General features: G+C 37.5%; 4 protein-coding genes across 8 annotated transcripts in view; 1 reads left to right on the top strand and 3 right to left on the bottom strand.

The window, feature by feature from the left end:
• Window positions 1–363: 363 nt before the first annotated feature.
• LOC117567921 (inactive peptidyl-prolyl cis-trans isomerase shutdown) lies at window positions 364–1987 on the top strand. The gene is made up of 2 exons (XM_034248205.2): window positions 364–537; window positions 626–1987. The coding sequence occupies exons 1-2, from the start codon at window positions 482–484 to the stop codon at window positions 1920–1922; spliced, it is 1353 nt and encodes a 450-aa protein (XP_034104096.1). The 5' UTR covers window positions 364–481; the 3' UTR covers window positions 1923–1987.
• Window positions 1988–2145: 158 nt separating this feature from the next.
• LOC117567925 (uncharacterized) lies at window positions 2146–2781 on the bottom strand. Its single transcript, XM_034248210.2, has 2 exons — window positions 2512–2781; window positions 2146–2444 (listed from the first exon to the last, which is right to left on the bottom strand). Exons 1-2 carry the CDS (start codon window positions 2753–2755, stop codon window positions 2251–2253), a joined length of 438 nt encoding a protein of 145 aa, XP_034104101.1. The 5' UTR covers window positions 2756–2781; the 3' UTR covers window positions 2146–2250.
• Window positions 2782–2898: 117 nt separating this feature from the next.
• LOC117567924 (dynein light chain roadblock-type 2) lies at window positions 2899–3532 on the bottom strand. Its single transcript, XM_034248209.2, has 2 exons — window positions 3415–3532; window positions 2899–3355 (listed from the first exon to the last, which is right to left on the bottom strand). The coding sequence occupies exons 1-2, from the start codon at window positions 3523–3525 to the stop codon at window positions 3023–3025; spliced, it is 444 nt and encodes a 147-aa protein (XP_034104100.2). The 5' UTR covers window positions 3526–3532; the 3' UTR covers window positions 2899–3022.
• A 650-nt stretch (window positions 3533–4182) lies between these two features.
• LOC117567627 (sodium- and chloride-dependent glycine transporter 1) overlaps window positions 4183–18730 on the bottom strand; it is a 55354-nt gene continuing 40806 nt past the window's right edge. For 4 of the 5 annotated variants that reach the window (XM_052005322.1, XM_034247719.2, XM_052005321.1 and 1 more), the window contains exons 2-10: window positions 18443–18722; window positions 17775–18159; window positions 17310–17588; window positions 12675–12828; window positions 11718–11985; window positions 11554–11657; window positions 11114–11480; window positions 9831–10040; window positions 4183–9772 (exon numbers count right to left, since the gene is read on the bottom strand). In XM_052005322.1, coding sequence (XP_051861282.1) covers window positions 9347–9772; window positions 9831–10040; window positions 11114–11480; window positions 11554–11657; window positions 11718–11985; window positions 12675–12828; window positions 17310–17588; window positions 17775–18159; window positions 18443–18532 — 2283 coding nt within the window. In that variant the 5' untranslated portion in view covers window positions 18533–18722 and the 3' untranslated portion in view covers window positions 4183–9346. Of the gene's footprint in view, window positions 9773–9830; window positions 10041–10702; window positions 11481–11553; window positions 11658–11717; window positions 11986–12674; window positions 12829–17309; window positions 17589–17774; window positions 18160–18442; window positions 18723–18730 lie in introns of those variants that run through there. The other variant, XM_052005324.1, reaches the window with a different exon arrangement.

Genomic DNA, 18730 nt, shown 5'->3' with positions numbered 1-18730 from the left:
TCGGTCGCTTTAATGAATAAAAAACATTATTTTTGAACTATTTTTGTCGAAACGCTCAAGGATACACCAAAAATAGAAAAAACTAAAAACTGATTACATTTCCATATACATAAATGGCATATTCTGAACAGGGTATTAATTCTATACTTTTCAAAACGTCTTTACACCCTCTAGATTCTAGAGTTTAGAACATTTCTTACCGCCATTATTTCGTTAAAATACTAAGACGAAAAAACCGGACCAAATAAGTAGTGAGTTTTGAGAGTATATTTGGTGCTGCTCATAAATTGTACTAAAATTGCCAGACGAATAAGGACCAATTGGCATTTTTTCAGGGCTGAGCACATTAAAAGGACACCTTACAACACTGTCGTCGCATTTAATTTGGATCACAACAGCTGTCAGAACTTTTGCGGACATTTTCGAAAATTTAATTTATTTTCAAAAAAAAAAAAGTGTTGTACTTAATAAATAATTTGAAATGGATGATATAGCCAAGTCAGACACACATCTGCTCAAGAAGCCTTTATCGTTTGCGTAAGTCACATCCCAATAATAATGAAAACCAATTGCACGTGCCAAAAGAGAGCTCAAATTGCGCATTTTCTGTTTCACTATTTTCTAGCGAATTGATTGGAAATGGTGCCCAATTTGAAGTGGATACCTCTGATATTAATAATGATTTTCATGAAGATTTAGCTTTCGATGATAATGATGATGTGGAGAATAGTGAAGTGGATAATGAGACACTTGAATCACCCTGGACAAAATCATTCGACGAACTGCGCCAGTTAATGACTCCAATCAGTGAGCACATATTCAAGCGCATCACACGCGAGGGCATCAAGGAACAAGGCATGGTGCCGGAGAAGGCTCGTGTCGCTTTGCGCTACAGTGCATACTGGGAGGGCGAGGGTGCTCCGTTCGATTCTTCCATGCTGCGCGGCACCAAATTCGAGTTTGAAACTGGTTGCAATATTGTACTCGAAGGACTCGAGGCAGCAGTGCGTAGCATGCATCCTTATGAGCAGGCCGAGTTTATCATATCGTACAAATTGCTCTTCCATGAATTGGGTTGCCCACCGCGCATTAAACCGCGAGCCGACGGCTTGTTTAAAATCGAAGTGATTAACTTTACGTTGATTGGCGATCAGCAATCGCTGGAATCGATTGCTCCTGAGGATCGCTGCAAATTCTCGATCGTGTATCCCAAAGCAAGGGATATGCACTTGCATGGTAAGGATTGCGTCAAGCGTGGCTCATATCATTCTGGTATAACTGCCTTTGAGAACGCTATTTCATCGCTCAACTATTGCCGTCTCGCCGATGAAAAGGATGAGCAACAGCAGAGAGAACTGCTCATAACACTCAACACCAACTTAATGGTTTGCTACAACAAGCTAAATAAACCGCAGAGAGCGTGCATCGCCATGAAGGCGTTGCGCCACCTCACACAAAATCAACCTTCTTGTAAAGCCCTCTTTCAGGAGGGACGCGCACTTGTCGCCTTGGGGGAATACAAGCGAGCACGTCTGGTTTTTGTGCAGGCGCAGGCAAAGCAACCAAACAACAAGGAGATCAGCGATGAAATTATAAAAGTGGATGAACGTGTGAGCAAATACAAAAAGTCTGAGCGCGAGATGTGGTCGCGTGCGCTTTCCGTTCAACAGCAGGAGGAGACAAAGGAGTCTAACCTGGATGTAGGAAATACATTACGCGAGCAACAGTTTAAGCGTGATTTTCAATCGCTGCTGGAGGAATTTGAGAAATCTTCGCTGCAATCGATTCCTCTTAGCCGCAAAATGTATACGGACGAGGAGTTCGATGTGCTACGTCTGCTGGCCGTGCAACGCCACTTAAAATTGAGCTTGTCGCCACTAGATGTCGATCAGCTAACTCTTGCGAAGCTGCAAATCAAGTAGATTTATAAACGATTCAAGATTTGCTTCCAAAGATTACAACATTTACGTTGTAACGAAATATACAATAGAAAAGAAACGGTGACCATGTTATATTTACAGTTTTTGGAGCCATCAAACATTCTAAAGAAATTGGAAAAAACATATTATTTAATTCATTGACTTGTTTGAAATAATTTCCATAGAGTTCGAATATGATTTAGCTATATATTAATTAGCGATAGATTCTTTATTCATGTTTTCTGTGCCTTACTGCAATGAAATTCACGCATTGTTACTAAAAACTTAAAATGTTTAACATTAAAGATCGATTTATTTTCCACGCTGCTCTTTAACATTCCCTTTTCAGCTGCATCTCCTTTGCAAGCTGTTGCTGCAGACAACATAGGCAAACGCAGCCCTTGACGTGGGGCAATGGGTGATCCATCACATGTACTTCCTGTAGCTCAAAATTGTTGGATGTGTAGGATGTCATCATTTCAGCCTGTTTACACTTGCAGTACAAACAACAGCAGATTATGATAACTTCAGAATGAAACGAAGTGAGCATTGTTTAGTAATTTGATAAGTATTTAAATTAGTTCTAAGTTACCTATGCATATTATCCACAAGATCAGCAGTATATAGGCGGGCACTAAGACACTGCTATCGTTTACCTTATATGTACTGTTCGCTTTGTTCATGTTGTTGAAGGTGCTGCTGTTGCCCATATACAAATCCACAATTGAATCAATTAATGATTGTGAATAGTGCCCTATTTTTGCAGTATTTCCCTGCACTGGATAGCAAATTTGGTACAACCCCAAGGACAGTAGTAAACGAATAGTATCACTCATTGCTCTCGAGGCACGAATGTCGCAAAAGTATTGTTCGCTAAGTTATTATACATTAAAGCTCGCATCTGTTTTGTACCATTGTCGAAGTAAAGTCGATAAGAACACAGAAGAACATCTCGGTTAGGTTGAAGACAGACTTGTAATTCGAGACGAAATTGGTCGCTTTATTACAATGCGATAATTCTGAAATATTTATGCGTTTTACCATGAACAGATTCCTCGAATACGATTGCCGTTATAAGTGACGTGGTTTTAGTAAAATTTTAATCAAGGTGTGTTATAAAGACTGCCCATAAAGGAGTCGTGTGCATTTTGCACAACTAGTATTGTGATTTTGGCATCCGGTGTAATTATGACCTCGTGATTTTTAGTGCGGACGCGCAACATAACCAGCGGTTGGGGCGGCTCCATTTTATGAAGGAATGCCTGACACTTCTCGCGCAAGTTGTCATAGAGGCAGGCATGCTGCAAGGCTTCCTGGGGTCCCATGGTTGTCTTCACTGGAACACCTGAGCGATTCATAATAAGCACCTCCTCGACCCCCGGTTTCTCCATTACTAAGCGAAACGCTTCATCCACATAGCGTTGAGTGCGCTTTGGCTAATAATTTTCAGATAATGTAAGAGAGTTACGGAGAATAAAACTAAATAGTACTTTACCTCGCCTTCCGATGATTGCATTTTAGAGATTGTGTTAATATTTTTCAATGCGTATAATTGAGTATAAACTTTGACAAATCCAAAGCGACTGACTTTGTTATTATTACACATATATATATGTTAGATATATGTGTAATCAGTGTTACTCAATAAAGAGTCTTTCAATATTTATAAAATCTACATTAGCTGAAAAAAAATGAGTTTTATTTTTATTCTATGTTCAAATTTATTCATTTAAATTTAAATCATAACTCTATTCGCGTTTGCAATAAGGGAAATTAAATAACACTGCTTGCATCAAGCAAGCAGTACGACTCACGAGGCGCCATTATTTATTCTGACTCTCTCTTTCTCTTTTTGCCTGTTCTCAACAAAACTAAAAGTTGGCGCTATTGCAGTGAACGCGTTCTTGGCGTTGCGTGGAAAGTTGCCGCCGCCTTTTTCACGTGTAGGGAACGCGGGTTCGAGTGATCAAAACATCAACTCGGGGTGGGAGAATTTTGGTTGTCGCGCATATTATTTGTTAAAAAGAAACTTTTATTATCTATGAATATATAGCCGCTCTCTTTGGCCGGATTAATTTGACTATAATTAATGCCGATTATGCAAGAGTAGGCAGATTGAATTGGTGGGAATTTGCCTTCGGTGCCCATAACGGTTATCAAATCCGTGGGAAAACTATCATCCTTGTTTCCCTCCACATTCTAACCTTTTTATTTTTTAAATTAAATAAGTCAAATTTAAACAAATGTTTTATATTTGTGCTAAAACCCATAAATATTTATTTATATAATTATGTATATATATATATATAATCATTTCCTTACATTATTGCAACATACTTTTTGTTCTTTTGTTGGCCGCTTTGGAATATAATTTGTTTAAATTTTCACTCACAAATGTATACATGTGCTCATTAGGCAATTACAAGAACATCAAATTATTATTATAAGGTTCGGTCTCATAATTCATAATTTCAATTTATTGCAATCATAAATTTGTTCAATTAACTTCAAAAATTTCGAACGGATGATGGGAAACGCTCCTAAATATTTCTTTACTATTACTATACATACAAAATAATTAAACAGTTTATTTTTTTTTGCAACAGTTTAATGTTGTAAACAATATTGTTATGACCTTACATTAGTTTTTATGCCTCATACCTATTGCTTGGTATAGTATTATTTCAATGTGAAGGTATATTAACCAAATAAATAAAGGTCATCAAGAGTATTTGTAGAATAGCAATAAAACTGAATTATCTGTTCATATCCAAATATGTGTAAGTAATATTAGGTATGAGACATTGTTTAGTCGATTTTGATCCGACAAATAATGCTTATATACGCTAGACTTACAAAATAATGAATACATCAATTCTATTCTGCGGCGTATATAATATGTTTTTAAAATTAATGTATATTTTGTTTACAACGCTTTTTTGTTTTATTTTAATTAGTGTTCCTGAAATGAGTGTTACTGTACATCGATCGGATTAAAAGGTGGGAGGAGTTTTGCAAAGATTACAGATTGCATCGCATATTGTATATTCATTTTATTGGCTTAATGTAGCGATATGAATTTTGTAATATTTTCCTCATTTTGTTTATTATTATTTTCATGTCTTGACGTAGCTCAAAGATTCATATAAAATTTGAAGCTCCTGTGTTTTGTTCGCCTTTACGGGTTAAAGTAAACTTTCTTATTTCTTTTCAATATCAAAACATTGAATTTGTCTGAATTGACAGTTTAACTAGATATTAGATTTAAGCGAATTTTTGATTTAGAGCATATTACTTTGAATTTGCTGGTCTGAAACTTTTTGGCTCATTATGTATTTACACGAGACGTAAATAGTGCTAGTACTATATTATATTTCGAATTGCAATTTGATCGATTTTTTAATACCTTATACTCAGGTGTTTAACAGCCATTTAATATTTCCATATATTCAAATTATTATTGATAATTTTTGTAGCTTTGTTTTGCAGGTACACACATCCATATTAATTAACAGCATGCAACAATGGGTTATTCATTTAACAATAAGTAATGGGTACATATATTATGGACCTTTTCGAATTCCAACGTTTTCATAAGGTCGTTGGAGATTTCCGAAAAAGTATTGATTTGATCGAAGCATGGAATTCGAAATAGATCCATATAACTTCTAGGTACATAGTACATGCCTAATTCTATAATATTTCACAGCTACTGCGCTAAAAATAACAATAACTAAAGAACAACAATCGATTAAAATTCCTGTTTTTATTTCCTTATTTCTAATTTTAACTATTTAGGCTCTATGTCTACAAATACTCATATAAATATGTGGACAATACATAATAATTTGATCTCCCAAAATGATGAATTATTTCAAAATGTTTCAATTTCTTCAAATAAGTATCACAAATGTTTAGGGTTTCTTTTTCAAAATGAATTCAAATAAAATAAAATATTTCAATTATTTTCAGTATCAATATCTTTTTGATTTCATAAGCTTTTGCTATTATTTGATTTAATTCATTCTTACTTCTAGCTACATGTACAAACACATACAAATATTTTTTTGATAATTGCTATTTTATATATAGATATATATGTATATATAATTTGTATTACAATTAATATTTTTGTAGGCAACGCACAGCTTATATGATTTCTTTCTAGTACTCAACATTTATGTAAATAGGGTTTCAACAACGATACACAATATTTGCAATATAAATTATACAATATATATTCCATTAGGTTAATTATTGTTTTTTTGATTTGTGAGCTTCGTTAGTTTAGCTAGTGGAGAGTATTGGATAGTTTATCTAAATACTTCACAATCACACTTACACACACATAAAACATGTCTAAATATCTACTTATGTTATAAGAACCATCGGAATTATGTTCGAATGCTCGCCCATATGCCCATATATACTTGCTTGTCTATGAATGTATCTTAGTTTTGTCATTTAGGTACATGAGTCTCTCATTTGTTTAGGCCTATCAGATAAAGTTTTTATGTAGACACACATTTACATACACAACACATGTGTACTTACTATCTCTTAGTATAAATATTAATTTGAACGTGCATGTATATTACATACTATGTATAGTTCTGTCTTGAATTCCATTTTCAAATCATTTCAAAATAACTCTTTGAAATTGCAGGGAAAATATCATTCGACACAGGACTTGCCAATGAAAACAAACATATAATAAATAAGTTAGAAATCCAATCCTTCACCGCATTGCAAGCTCACAAGTATTAAAAATATCCTTTTGGACAACATTTGCTGTAAAAATGAACAATTAACATTGTTTTTGTTTTTATAATGTATAGGTTTGTATGCGTATATAGGGTATATTGTATATGCATATAAATCTCTTTTGCTTAAAATTTCAACTTATACTTTTGCCATTGCACTTGCACATTGCTCTCAAATTGTATCAGTATCCATTGTAAAGTCTCTAATGATAAGTACATTAGTAGATAAGTAGATGCATAGAATACCATATGCAATCGCGACATACATATATAGACATTCATTTTTCATTTTCATTCGGACTACAATCAAATGAACAATTCTCGAATATTAATGAGAATGGTAGATCTAATAACTACGTTAACTTTTCGTCTTGGTAATTGTAATGAGTCTTTCAACATAATGCTAAGATGAATATAAATCTCATATATCAGATAGCAAGGAACCGTTGAATATGATTATAATGTAGGTACATTGGTGGTGAATGCTACTGTTGAGTGTATTGCTAGGAAACATTTCAAGTGTTTTTGTATAGTTTTGCTTTGTTAAGTCTGCCATTAGGAAACATTTTTGTGGTAACTGTTCATAATTAGTTCTCCAGGAACTATCAAAGTTTTTAAAAATGTTGCAAATTTCCGCATTCTTTATCATTGTTTAGTTTTTTTCGTTAGGTTCGCTGCCAAAGTAAAAGTAAAAAATAAATATTTATAAAATATGCAATCTATATAAACTTTTATCGATATAACATGCACATAATGTGTATATCTTTACTTAGTCTAACAACAACTTTTCGCTTAGCTCAACATTTTTACAATGCATGTAGGTATTTAGAAAAAATATAGTTCGATATTTGAACTTCGTTTTGAGTAGCTTTCGAGGTTGGGTATTTCTCTGCTGTTGACAATCTACTTGTTAGTTGCCGAATTTGATTTCGTTTTATGTGATGTTCCTGCTGCTTTGTTTGTTATCTCTGTCTTTGCATTTGAGCCTGTTGTTGTTGGCAATGATTTTGTGGACTTATTTGTTGTCTTTGTAGGACTTGTGGCGGCTGGTTTGGTTGTCTTTGTGGGGCTAGTTGTTGTTGGCTTTGCTGACTTTGTGGGACTAGTTGTTGTAGTTGGCTTTGCTGACTTTGTGGGACTATTTGTAGTCCGCTTTACTGTCTTTGTGGGACTTGTTGCTATTGGGTTTGATGTCTTTGTAGGACTTGTAGTTGTTGGCTTCGATGTTGCAGATGATTTGGTGATCTTTGGGGACATGTTGCTGCTGCTTGCTGTGGATGGTTTGCTTGCTTGCGGCTTTGAAGTAGCTGGTGACGTTGTGGTCTTTGATGTCAATGCTGTTGCTGTGGGTTTGGATGCTGTTGCTATTGAATCAGTTGGTTTTGAACTGAATGTTGGCTTGACAGCTGAGGTTAGGTGTGCTGTGGTGGTAGGTGTTGCAGTTGTATTGCAGACGACAACTGTAGTTGATGTGGCAGTTACGGGTTTGGCAATTGCACCTTTTTCAATTGAAGTCGATGTATTGCTGAATACAACTGTGGTGTTTGTTCCTGCTGTTCCTTTGCTGTTTGCATCTTTCACAATTGCAGTTGTTGCTGTTGAATTAGTTGCGACAACAGTTGTTGCTGTTACTGCTTTTGTTGTATTGGTCACAGCAACAGCTTTTGCTGGCTGCAAGACCGCCGTTGATATTGTCACTGATTGAGGTTTTTTCGCAGCAGTCGTGCTGTCAACATTGACAGTTATTGCTGATGATGCAGCAACAGATGAGGCTGTGTTTGCTGTTGTTTTGGCAACAACAGTTGCAGCTGGCTGTAATATTGTTGCAGCTATTTTTGTTGACATAACTTGCTTGTTATTCGACGCTGCTACTGTTGTTGTCGCCGTTACAGCAGCAACTGTGGGCGTTGGCTTTGCCGTCTTATTAGCAATTGTAACACTTGGTTGCAGTTTTGCCGACACGGTTATTGTGGTTGCTGCTGGTGACTTTGTTATTGCACAAGTTGTGGTAGTATCCGAAACTTTGCCATTGATTGCTTTTGTGCTGGCAACACTCACACTTGTTGCACCTGTTGCTGTTATTTTACTGATATTACCAGCGTCAGGACCTGCAACAGATGTTGTTATTGGCTTTGTGGTTGGCATGAAAGTGGATAGAGCTGCGTTTGGCTTCGGGCCAGTTGGCACAGCAGCAATATTGCTAGTTGTGGCTGGTGCTGGTGCCGTTGCTGCTGCAATTCTCGGCTGTGGGCTGGCAACAACAGGAGCAGCAGCTGTCTTGGGCATAAGCATGTCTTCTCCACCTCCGGCTGTGAATGTCGACATTGTATTGCACTCACGTCCACTGCCCATCGTGCCTGTGGCCAACACTTTGGTGGTAGCAGCAACTGTTGCTGCCACTGTTGTTGTCGGTGGTGCTGGTTTTGCTGCTGTTATTAAGGTAGAATGTTTCTTGGGGGTTTCTTCGTTCTCGCTGTCCGCTTTGATCAACGGCTGCTTGCTGGGACTCACTTCAGGTATCGCTGGATGACTTTGTGGATTCATATTGCTGGCGTGCCGGGCAGAGGTCTTCAATATGCTAGGTCCGGGCAGTTTACCAATTGTCATGGGCAACACATCTACATCAACGCTGGCCATCGTCGACGAGGATGCGTTAACTCGCTCTCAGAGTTGCATCCCAACATCACGACAGCCATTGTCGGTGCCATTTGTGGCATTCGCATTGCCGTTGCCGTTGCCATTGCCATTGCTCGCATCCTCGTATGGTGTCACCTCTAACGGAGCTCCGCTGATTAAAATTTGAGTGTTTGTCACTCGATCATAGTTCTGGCTCTGATAGCGTTCGGCATGCAAATTCACACAGGGTCTCCCAGCGGGTCCCCATTCGGCGGTTGGTCGCAACAAGTGCTTGAGGCGATCCCTGAAATTCAGATGCTTTGGCGCTTTGCAGATCTGCTGCACACCCACCACAAATATGATGAACACTGGCAATAAACCAATAATCCAGCCAACCGTATCTGCCCACAGCGGGTACACATAATGTCCATACTGCGCAGGCTTGTATTCCACCCAGTTGAAGAATAGAATAAACTAAAAGAAGAGCGCAAATAAATTTGATTTCTTGCGAGAGTGCATTAAGTGCACTTACCAGAAGTGTGGCTGGTGTTATGTATCGCCACATGACACCCCAAAAGAAGTTCCATAAACGCGATCGCTTGCCAATCATGCCCTGTATATCGTTGAGAAAGCGCTGCGAGCCATAGATCCAGGCGATCAGCACACATTCCGAAATGGCAATCAACAGCACAGACCAATTGGCGGCATATTTATCCATTAGTTGCAGCCAGTACATTCCGCTCTAATGGATGAAAACAATATTAAAATAAATTAATGCTGTGTACATATGTACATTTTGTAGAGAGGATTGCAATGATGTTAATTACTAAATACCTTTTTCACATGTAAAACAATTATAATAAATAAATAACAAAACTTATTAAATATAAATATTAATTAAAAGATATATTCGAATGAAATAAATGTTTTTGTATCAGTTTAAGACAAATTAGTCTTATCTGAATTACTTTATGCATATCAGCCGTGAGCTGTATTCTAAATTAAGAACACTCGAGTCGATATAGCCATATATGTAGGTTTGACTTTACCATTGGTTAGAAGGGTACTATAACTTTGTGCCTCCAGACGGCATCTCCCACTTTGTAAAGAGAACACCTCAGAGACTATACTAGAAATACATCTTTGTAATAGCGTAACTTTGAAGCTACAGTCACGAGTTTTGATACATACAATAACTATAGTCTTTATGATTCCTGAAATTTGGTTTCGATACAAATTGTAATAGTTATTTAAGAAATACTTTTGTGTGGGCAATCTGGCAATCCGGTATATTTTGCTTTCTATGGTATATTTTAAATGGTACATTTTAGTTTCTTTGTGATATATTTTATATACATATACATACATATATTAAAATTAATACCACACTCTATTGCCTTTATTTAGGTGTCTCTCAGTCGAGAATAGTCGAGCTTTTTAATTGTTATACCCGTTACCCTCAGAGTAGAAGGGCAGAAAATGTATGTAAGAGGTATAAGGAGGCATCTCCGACCTTTTAAAACATATATATTCTTGATCAGCGTCAACAGCCAAGACGATAATTTATTATGTTTGCACGCAGATCAATTTAGTTTCAATTTGGACTACTTTCGCCCTCGCAAATCGACAATAATTGAATAACTATCGTAATTTTAAAGCTAGAATATCGAATTTTGGTATACTATATGTACGTACCATACCAATCTACCTAATATACCATTTGGCATAATTTTTAAAGCATTTTAGTAGTATATTAATGCATTTATTCAAAATGAAAAGAGTATTGTTTTCTCTGTGAACCGAATCTCTACTTACATTCGTGGTGAATCCCAAGCCGCCGACATAGCCAAATATACCAACAAATAGTACAACCCAAGTTTTGTATTGTCGTAGATTAGGGAATTTGTCCAATATGGCAGTAGTTACGGTCTCCATTAGCGCAAACTGTGAGTCCAATCCCAGGGTGAGCAGCATGACGAAGAACAACACCGACCAGACAGGCGAGATGGGCAGACGAGTGACGACCTCTGGATAGACAATGAATGCCAGACCAGCGCCTTGATCCACAACCTTTTTCACCTCCACGTCAAGCTCATGAGCCAGAAAACCAATGATGGAAAATATCACCAGCCCCGCAAAAAATGAGGTGGCAATGTTACAAAACGCCACGATGAGTGAATCTCTGTAAAACATAATTTAAGCAATGTTAAACAAAGACATAATCAAGGACCTAACTAACAAAGCTGTGCACTTACTTATAGCAATTATTGGAGAACTTATTGTACGATGAGAGTGTAATAAGACCACCCCAAGCAGGGCTTAGCGCAAAGAAGATCTGCACAGCTGCATCTCCCCAAACCTGTGAATGGAAAACGATTTAATTTGGGAGTCAACGAATGAGTCAAGTCGTTTCACTCACCTGAGCATTGGCCAGTTGCTTCCAGTCTGGCGTGAGATAGAACAGAATGCCTGTGTTTGCACCGGGCAATGTCACGCCCCGAAAGAAGAGAATCACCAGTACCAGATAGGGAAACAGCGCCGTAAAGTAAACAACCTTGCCTGATGATTGCACGCCCTTGCAGAGGCAGAGGAACACAATGACCCAGGCAATCAATAAACAAGCAGCCAATGAAAATTTAATGTTGCCCGTCTCTTCAATGCCCGATGATAGACCAAGCACAAAGTTGCTAGTGAGATAATTAAGGGTAATCAATTAACAAATAAATTGCACTTCAGTTAAATACCCAAGTTAGCAATCTTCACTTTTCTCGAAATTAAAATGCATTATTTAATTCCATCATTACAATTTAATACCTTAAAGGTCAAAAATAATTTAAATCCATCATACAAGAGTGCTATTAATATCATCCTAAATTATACATTGTTATATTGATTTTTAATCAGTCAATATGCTACTTATTTTTTGACATTTTTACTTGTATCCCACATCCAACCCCGAATATAGAGGAAGTATTTTAATTTACTGTCTTCACATCTGGGTACAATAAAATATAATAGATGGAGGCAAGCGCCTTCTTTAAAGCTTGATTATTTTTTAGATTTTCTTTCTGTACTCTCCTGTGATATCTTCGTAGTTGTATCATATTCACGAATAGTTTTGTTCTCAAAAATTCGTGTAAAAAACGAATTAAGGAAGTTGTTGAAGCTGAAATAATTTATTATGAAACGTAAGGTTCCATGGTTGTTGCTTTAAATTTGATTCAATCGTTTTTCTTTCCTGCACTATCTTATTATATTATCCTATCTTATTGTATTTTCCTATCTGTGATTTCCACAAATTTCGCAACCGATAATTAAAACAACGAATTTCTAAGTGATAAAATAAAATAATTTGCAGTTTCTTAATTTTACTTACTTGAAATATTCCTCGGCGGGAGGTCGCTTGAGGGCATGCAATGCTTTCTCGGTAATATTGTGCTCCTCGGCGGCTGTGGAATTGTAACATTTTCGAAGGTAGTAGGTGCCATTGGCAGCCTCGCACTGATCCGCCATTACGTAGGAGAAGCAATCTGCAGAAGCATGTAAAAATAAGAGGAATTTAAAAAAGGAAAAATGACAAACGCAGCAATTGAAAGAGTCACTCAATTATTCGTAAAGAAGAGGCAATTTTTTAATATTTATGAACTAATTGTCAGAGTCTTCTTCCTTTATGCAGACCAGAAAATGGCAGGGCTCCAAAAAGGACTCAATGTATGCACAAGGACACACAGAGCAGAAACAACGGCACAGCACTGCACGGCACGGCAACTTTTGTGCGGCTTCATAATTAAAAGGACAAAGTAGCAAATCAGTGAAAAACATGAAAAGGGTAGGCTACAACGACATAACAATGTTCCAGCGCGAGTAAACAAAAACCAGAAGTAAATTGCAACTTAAGTTTCGGTGACTTTAAGATACCCTCTACCCGATGTGGCTCAGTAAATAAGTGCTACTAGCGTACGTCTTTCACTGTTTACAATATGCCCTTTTCCATTTAAATTACAGGGTGTGCGAAAGGGTTGAACTGGATAAAAGGATGACTTTAGCCCCTATAAGGATAATTGGGTTAGAAGTGGCAATGCTTAAGGCGCAGACGGGCACCATTTATTGACCCGACATGATTAAGTTTGAAGAGCGTGCGTTAAAGAAATCGATTTGAGTTTGGAATGAGGGGCTATAGACGGTCTATAGAAATGCTGACCACGTTGATTACAGGCAAGCTTCTTTATAATTTAACGCGGCCTAAATGCTTGTGAAGGTATCTGAAATATTTACAAGATTCTGAAACTTTAGATTCAGGTTGCAAATTTCACGGACTTTTGCAATTCATTTTCATAATGATCTAAAGATGTTTCACAAATTTCTGGGAAATAGATTGTTGAGTGAAGGTTTCTGGCTGGCAACACGTTAGATTGTAAATGCACACCTGTAGGCAATGGAACGCTTAATCTGGCTGGTAAGCAACGACAGCAACTGTTTATGACATTTAACTTGTGATGCTCGTCGTTTGACCACGGGGCGTATGAGTGTTTTTTCTTTTTTTGTCAAAAAAGTTAAAGCTGTGTTAGTGTGGATTTTCTTTTTTTGGTTTGTTTGCTTGGGGTTTTGGTCGAAGAGGATTTAAGGTGGTGTAAGAGCCAGCAGCTGTGCCTTGTCCCAAAGTTTTTGACGACTTTGAGTTGACTAACGAGCAAGCGGTTGACCGCAAAAATGACCAACTGTCTGCTTTTCAGACTCCGAGTTCTGGGTTGCCAATTTGCCAGTTGTAATTATGTTCAGTCAAGGTGCGTAGAAAGCTGGGTCCATTTGGCTAATCAAGTGTACCGGGAAATAGGTGTTTTGCTATCGAGGTCACAATGGAAAATGTTTACAATGTATTCGCCTGCCCAGTGACAAATACAGTTTTGTGGTTTTCTGTGCCACATGCCAAATGCGAGATGCCACTTGCATGATTTTATTATTGCATTGTCTATAGTAGATAGGGCAAACTTTTCATTTGTAATTTGATTGACACACCAAATTCCAGTTCTGGCACTACAAGTGAGTTTGGCATGGAATTAATTTGATATTCTGCAAATGGTCTATGCAACTCACGTAGCGAGGTGCCAATAAAATACGAAATGATGCTGCACTCCTCAAACCTGATTGACACATGTGCGGATGATGCTGCGAATATGTCAACTAATTAGACTAGTTGATTACCGTAGAGTTTTGCATTTTAGTTTAGAAGTTGTTTGTGTCACTCAACGTGCTTTTACATTTTAGTTGCGAAATTAAAAGGCATAAATGAAAGTTTACCAAATAAATACAAGGTTTTCTTTTATTCAATTTCAGCGAAATCTTTTTTTAAATTACGCTGTGCTGGCTATACCTTGATACGAATTAATCGAAGAGTCGCTCACGTGGCAACCCAACTCAATCAACGTTTATTCAATTGGCGCGTTACTCATCCGCAGCGTTGGCTGCTGGGAGAGTCATGAAGAGGGAAAGCCAGAGCTAAGCCAAGGTCAAACACATGGCCCAATAAAAGTTGGCTGTTGCCACTTTATAGCATATTCATCATCTAATCAATCAGCATCAAAATGAAAATAAAATGTAGCACAATTTCATGTGGCTGTTTTTGGTGTTCAATTCGGTTTTGGGCATAACGGGGTGACGGGGGAGAGCTTCAAAGTGTTTACACGCCGTTTAATTTGCCTGTCTGCCTTTATTTGTTATGCAATTAATTTTATTACAAGCATACAAACACGCACACACACCATCACATCGCACATATGTACGTTGATAAGACCCGTAGATACAAATCATATAAAAGTTTATGTGTATGCGCAACAAAATCTACAGGCAGAAGGCAAAAACTGTCTGTCTTTCAATTTGGCCAACTCGAGCGTGTCTACCCAGCCAACTGTGCGTATGCTGCTCTAAATGTACATATGTATATGTATTGGTGTCGTGTTCGTGTAGGAATCTTACATTTGATTACCAACACACACACACTCATGTGTGTAGAGCTCGATTAGATTCTTATAGAAGCCGCTCCTGAGTCGAGCAGAGGAAATTGCTATTAAATTTTGTGACCTTTAAGTTTGATGGCAGATTTCAAGTTTTTGCAACAAACGTTTGCTGTTGTTGCTGCCTGTCAGCCACATGCTTCAAGTCTATGGCATGTCTTCGATCAGCAACCAAACAAAATTGGCCTAATTACAACTCCCTGGCATAAGTTTCTATGCTTATTTGCCATTTCGGAGGACCATTTAATTGCAAAAACGCGCCTCGTTTCCCTCATAAATCTTGTGTAAAGTGTTGTCTTGCTTATCAAAATCTGCAAATCTTTCATTGGAAAGCAAAAGCCTTGAACAGCATGTGTAAAAAGTGTGTAAGTGGGTTTTTAAGTAAACTCCATAAAAATATTGACACAAAAAGTGTTTGTGTTGATTGTTTGTTTGCGCTGTCGCTTGGGTCACAAAACAAACAGAGTCGTTAAGTGTGTGCGAGAGATATTCAATCAATGGACAAAGAAGTTAAACACATTTTAATCATGACACTAAAAGTAAACATTTGTCAACTAAAATTCGAGAAGGCCAACAAAGCGATGCTTAGCGAGGCAAGGCAAGGCAAGGCGAAACGATGCGAGGAGAGACATGCTCAAGGAAACAAGGCCAAAGCCACAGGCGAGACGAGGTGAAAGTGTCAATAAATGAAATCCCTAAGAAATTGCTTGTCTGCTGCTGAGATTATTAGAGAGCGAGTGTTTCCAAGTGTGTGTGAAGAGCACATAAAAAGCAGCAGGCGCAAGGTTGACAAATCGGCTTGTTGCCTGCGATTGAATATCAAAAACTGTTTAGACATAATTGTTGTCATTTTAAGAATTTCCCCAGCTATAGCTTTAGCAAGTGTCAGAGACTCAGACGGATACTGCGACGGAGTAAATAAGAAATCGGCATCCACGTCAGATATCGATTTCTAATGCCATCCCCACTTTGCTTTTGCTTCGACAAACGGAAATGTCAGTCGACATTTTCTGTAGCTTTTGCTTTAGGCTGCAACTTTTTATCAATGGCGGCCATATTAAATCATCTATATGTAGTATCACAAGCTAGACAGGAACCGCCAAACTGTGTGCGGGGGTGATTTAGTACTGCTGTGGCTGCTGAAGCTCATTCTCAACTTTCAATGGCAGATTTGCTGTTATTGCCGCGATTGTTACTCGTATTCTAGTCCAGTATATGCCAAGTCCCACTTGAGTCTGTGTGGGTGTGTATGCGTTTAAGTGCTACAGGGGCAGCCGCAATAAAATAGCAAAATACACTCAGCAGATTTAAAATACTCGACTAAAATATGCTCTAACTCGATTTGGAAAATATCACATTGCCTAAAAATAATCTTCGATTGTTTTCATGACTTCTCTTTGAACCATAAGATAGCGCTCACGTGTTAGCATAATAAGTTTTCTTTAAACTACTTTATGGTGATTTATAGAAGCTGTAATCTGTTTGAAATAGAAGGGAATACAGATTCAGTTTTATCCTGAATTCGTTTCATAAACTTATAGCTTTTTCCCTGTTAGGTATTCGTATAAGATTAATGCCCTTCGCGGGGCAAAGGAAATTTTTAATGTTCTATCTTTGTCTACATATGTATAGATTTGAATAATGCTGTCTCAGGGCAAAGAAATTATTTGCACACGCGTAAGATTCCTCCTTGCAGACCATCTTTAAATGCAATATCTTTTAAGGATGACTTTTTAGTGCTTTACAGAGTTTGTATTATTTAAATATTTCAATTGTGAAACAAATGTGCTGAAAAGCTAGGTTTAAGCTAGATTATGAAAAGTCTTGTATGCCTTTAAAGACACGAAAAAAAATATATATTAGAGCATGTGAAATTTATTTCAATGCACTCAAACATACGCTATTCATGTGCCCAGAAGTTTTGCAACAGACTGTATTTTAGCAGATTATTCCGTGACTTGAATGCATAAGGTAAAATTGTTATTTGACTTGATACTCACGCACAGTGCTCCACTCGGGCTCACAATTCTGCCAGGGCAACTGAGTTCGAAACGAGGCAAACATATAGAATATGGTCCAGGCAATAATTAAATTATAGTACAGCATAACAATGGCGGAAACGATAACCATTCCAGTGCCTAGTCCACGGAATAATGGACAGAAGCGACGATAGATGGCAACTGGACCGAGTGCAGCATACTGACCAAACGAAAGTTCCATAAACATCAACGGCAGGCCAGCTATAATTAGCATAATAGTGAAGGGTATAAGAAAAGCACCTGCAAATACAAAGTATATGTTTGTTAATAATATTATCGTAAGTCAAACCAATGATTTATGTTAGCGGCAAGCTTAACAGAAATCAACAGTTAATTAAAATCGATAGGCGATAAATTTTAGCGTCAATAGGAAATATACCAAACAAAAAACATACTAAATATACAACTAAATTGTCATCAACTTACCGCCTCCATTATTATAACAAAGGTACGGAAAGCGCCAAACGTTGCCCAAACCAACTGAGTACCCCAGCAGCGATAGAAGAAAATCAAAGCGACCCGTCCAGTTGCCTCGTTCCGGCTCGGTGGCTTCAATAGTTGCGGCATCTGGATCGAGAGTAACTAACGCTGTGCCCGAGGCACAACCAGCAATGCTTATTGCTGTGGGTGTGGTGCTTAGCTGTGGCACTGGTGCGTCTTTGCCTGATCCTGATGCAGTCAACGATAAGGCCTCTGCATTACCAGGACACACGACAGTTCCAGATGTTGCTGCAGCTTTGATGTTTTGCTGCGATTTGTTTGCTTGACGATCCGGAATAAATTCGCAGATTGTGAAACGATCCTCATTTTGCTGCAGGTAATTGAATTACAGGTATTAGATTAGTAAACGCGGTTTTACAGAGAGTGACAAACCTTTCTTGCAATGCTATTGATTTCGATAACAGTTCGTTAATAAATCCTATCGGACAGAATATGGCAGACAGACAAAAGGTCTATGATATTATGATATGGCTATCGATATTACTTTATTAATAAAATCTATCGGACACAATATTTCATATAGACAAAAGATAAATGATATTTGACCAAAATATTTAAATGCCAATTGTCAGTCTTAAATATGTCGCTTTTACCTCCCATAGATCCACATCCAGTTTCGTGCTTGACTCTTTATTTGGCTTGAGGCTTTTCGTTTTAGATTTCGTTTTTAATTTCTTATCCATGGTGAGGCACTCCTTTTGCGACTAATTGCATGCTATTCTCTATCTCTCAGTATGTCTTTTCGGTTGTAGTGATCCAGAAATGTGGCTTATATGATTTATGTCATCATATTATCAGATTTTACTAGCGGATTATTATGAACTCTGGTCATTAACACCTTATTATGTCATCTTGTGTATTTGTTCAGGAGTTCTGAAATA

The sequence above is a fragment of the Drosophila albomicans genome, chromosome 3 (assembly GCF_009650485.2).
Source record: "Drosophila albomicans strain 15112-1751.03 chromosome 3, ASM965048v2, whole genome shotgun sequence".
Taxonomy (NCBI): domain Eukaryota; kingdom Metazoa; phylum Arthropoda; class Insecta; order Diptera; family Drosophilidae; genus Drosophila; species Drosophila albomicans.
Note: the sequence above shows the minus strand (reverse complement) of the source record. Positions and strands in the feature narration are given on the sequence as shown.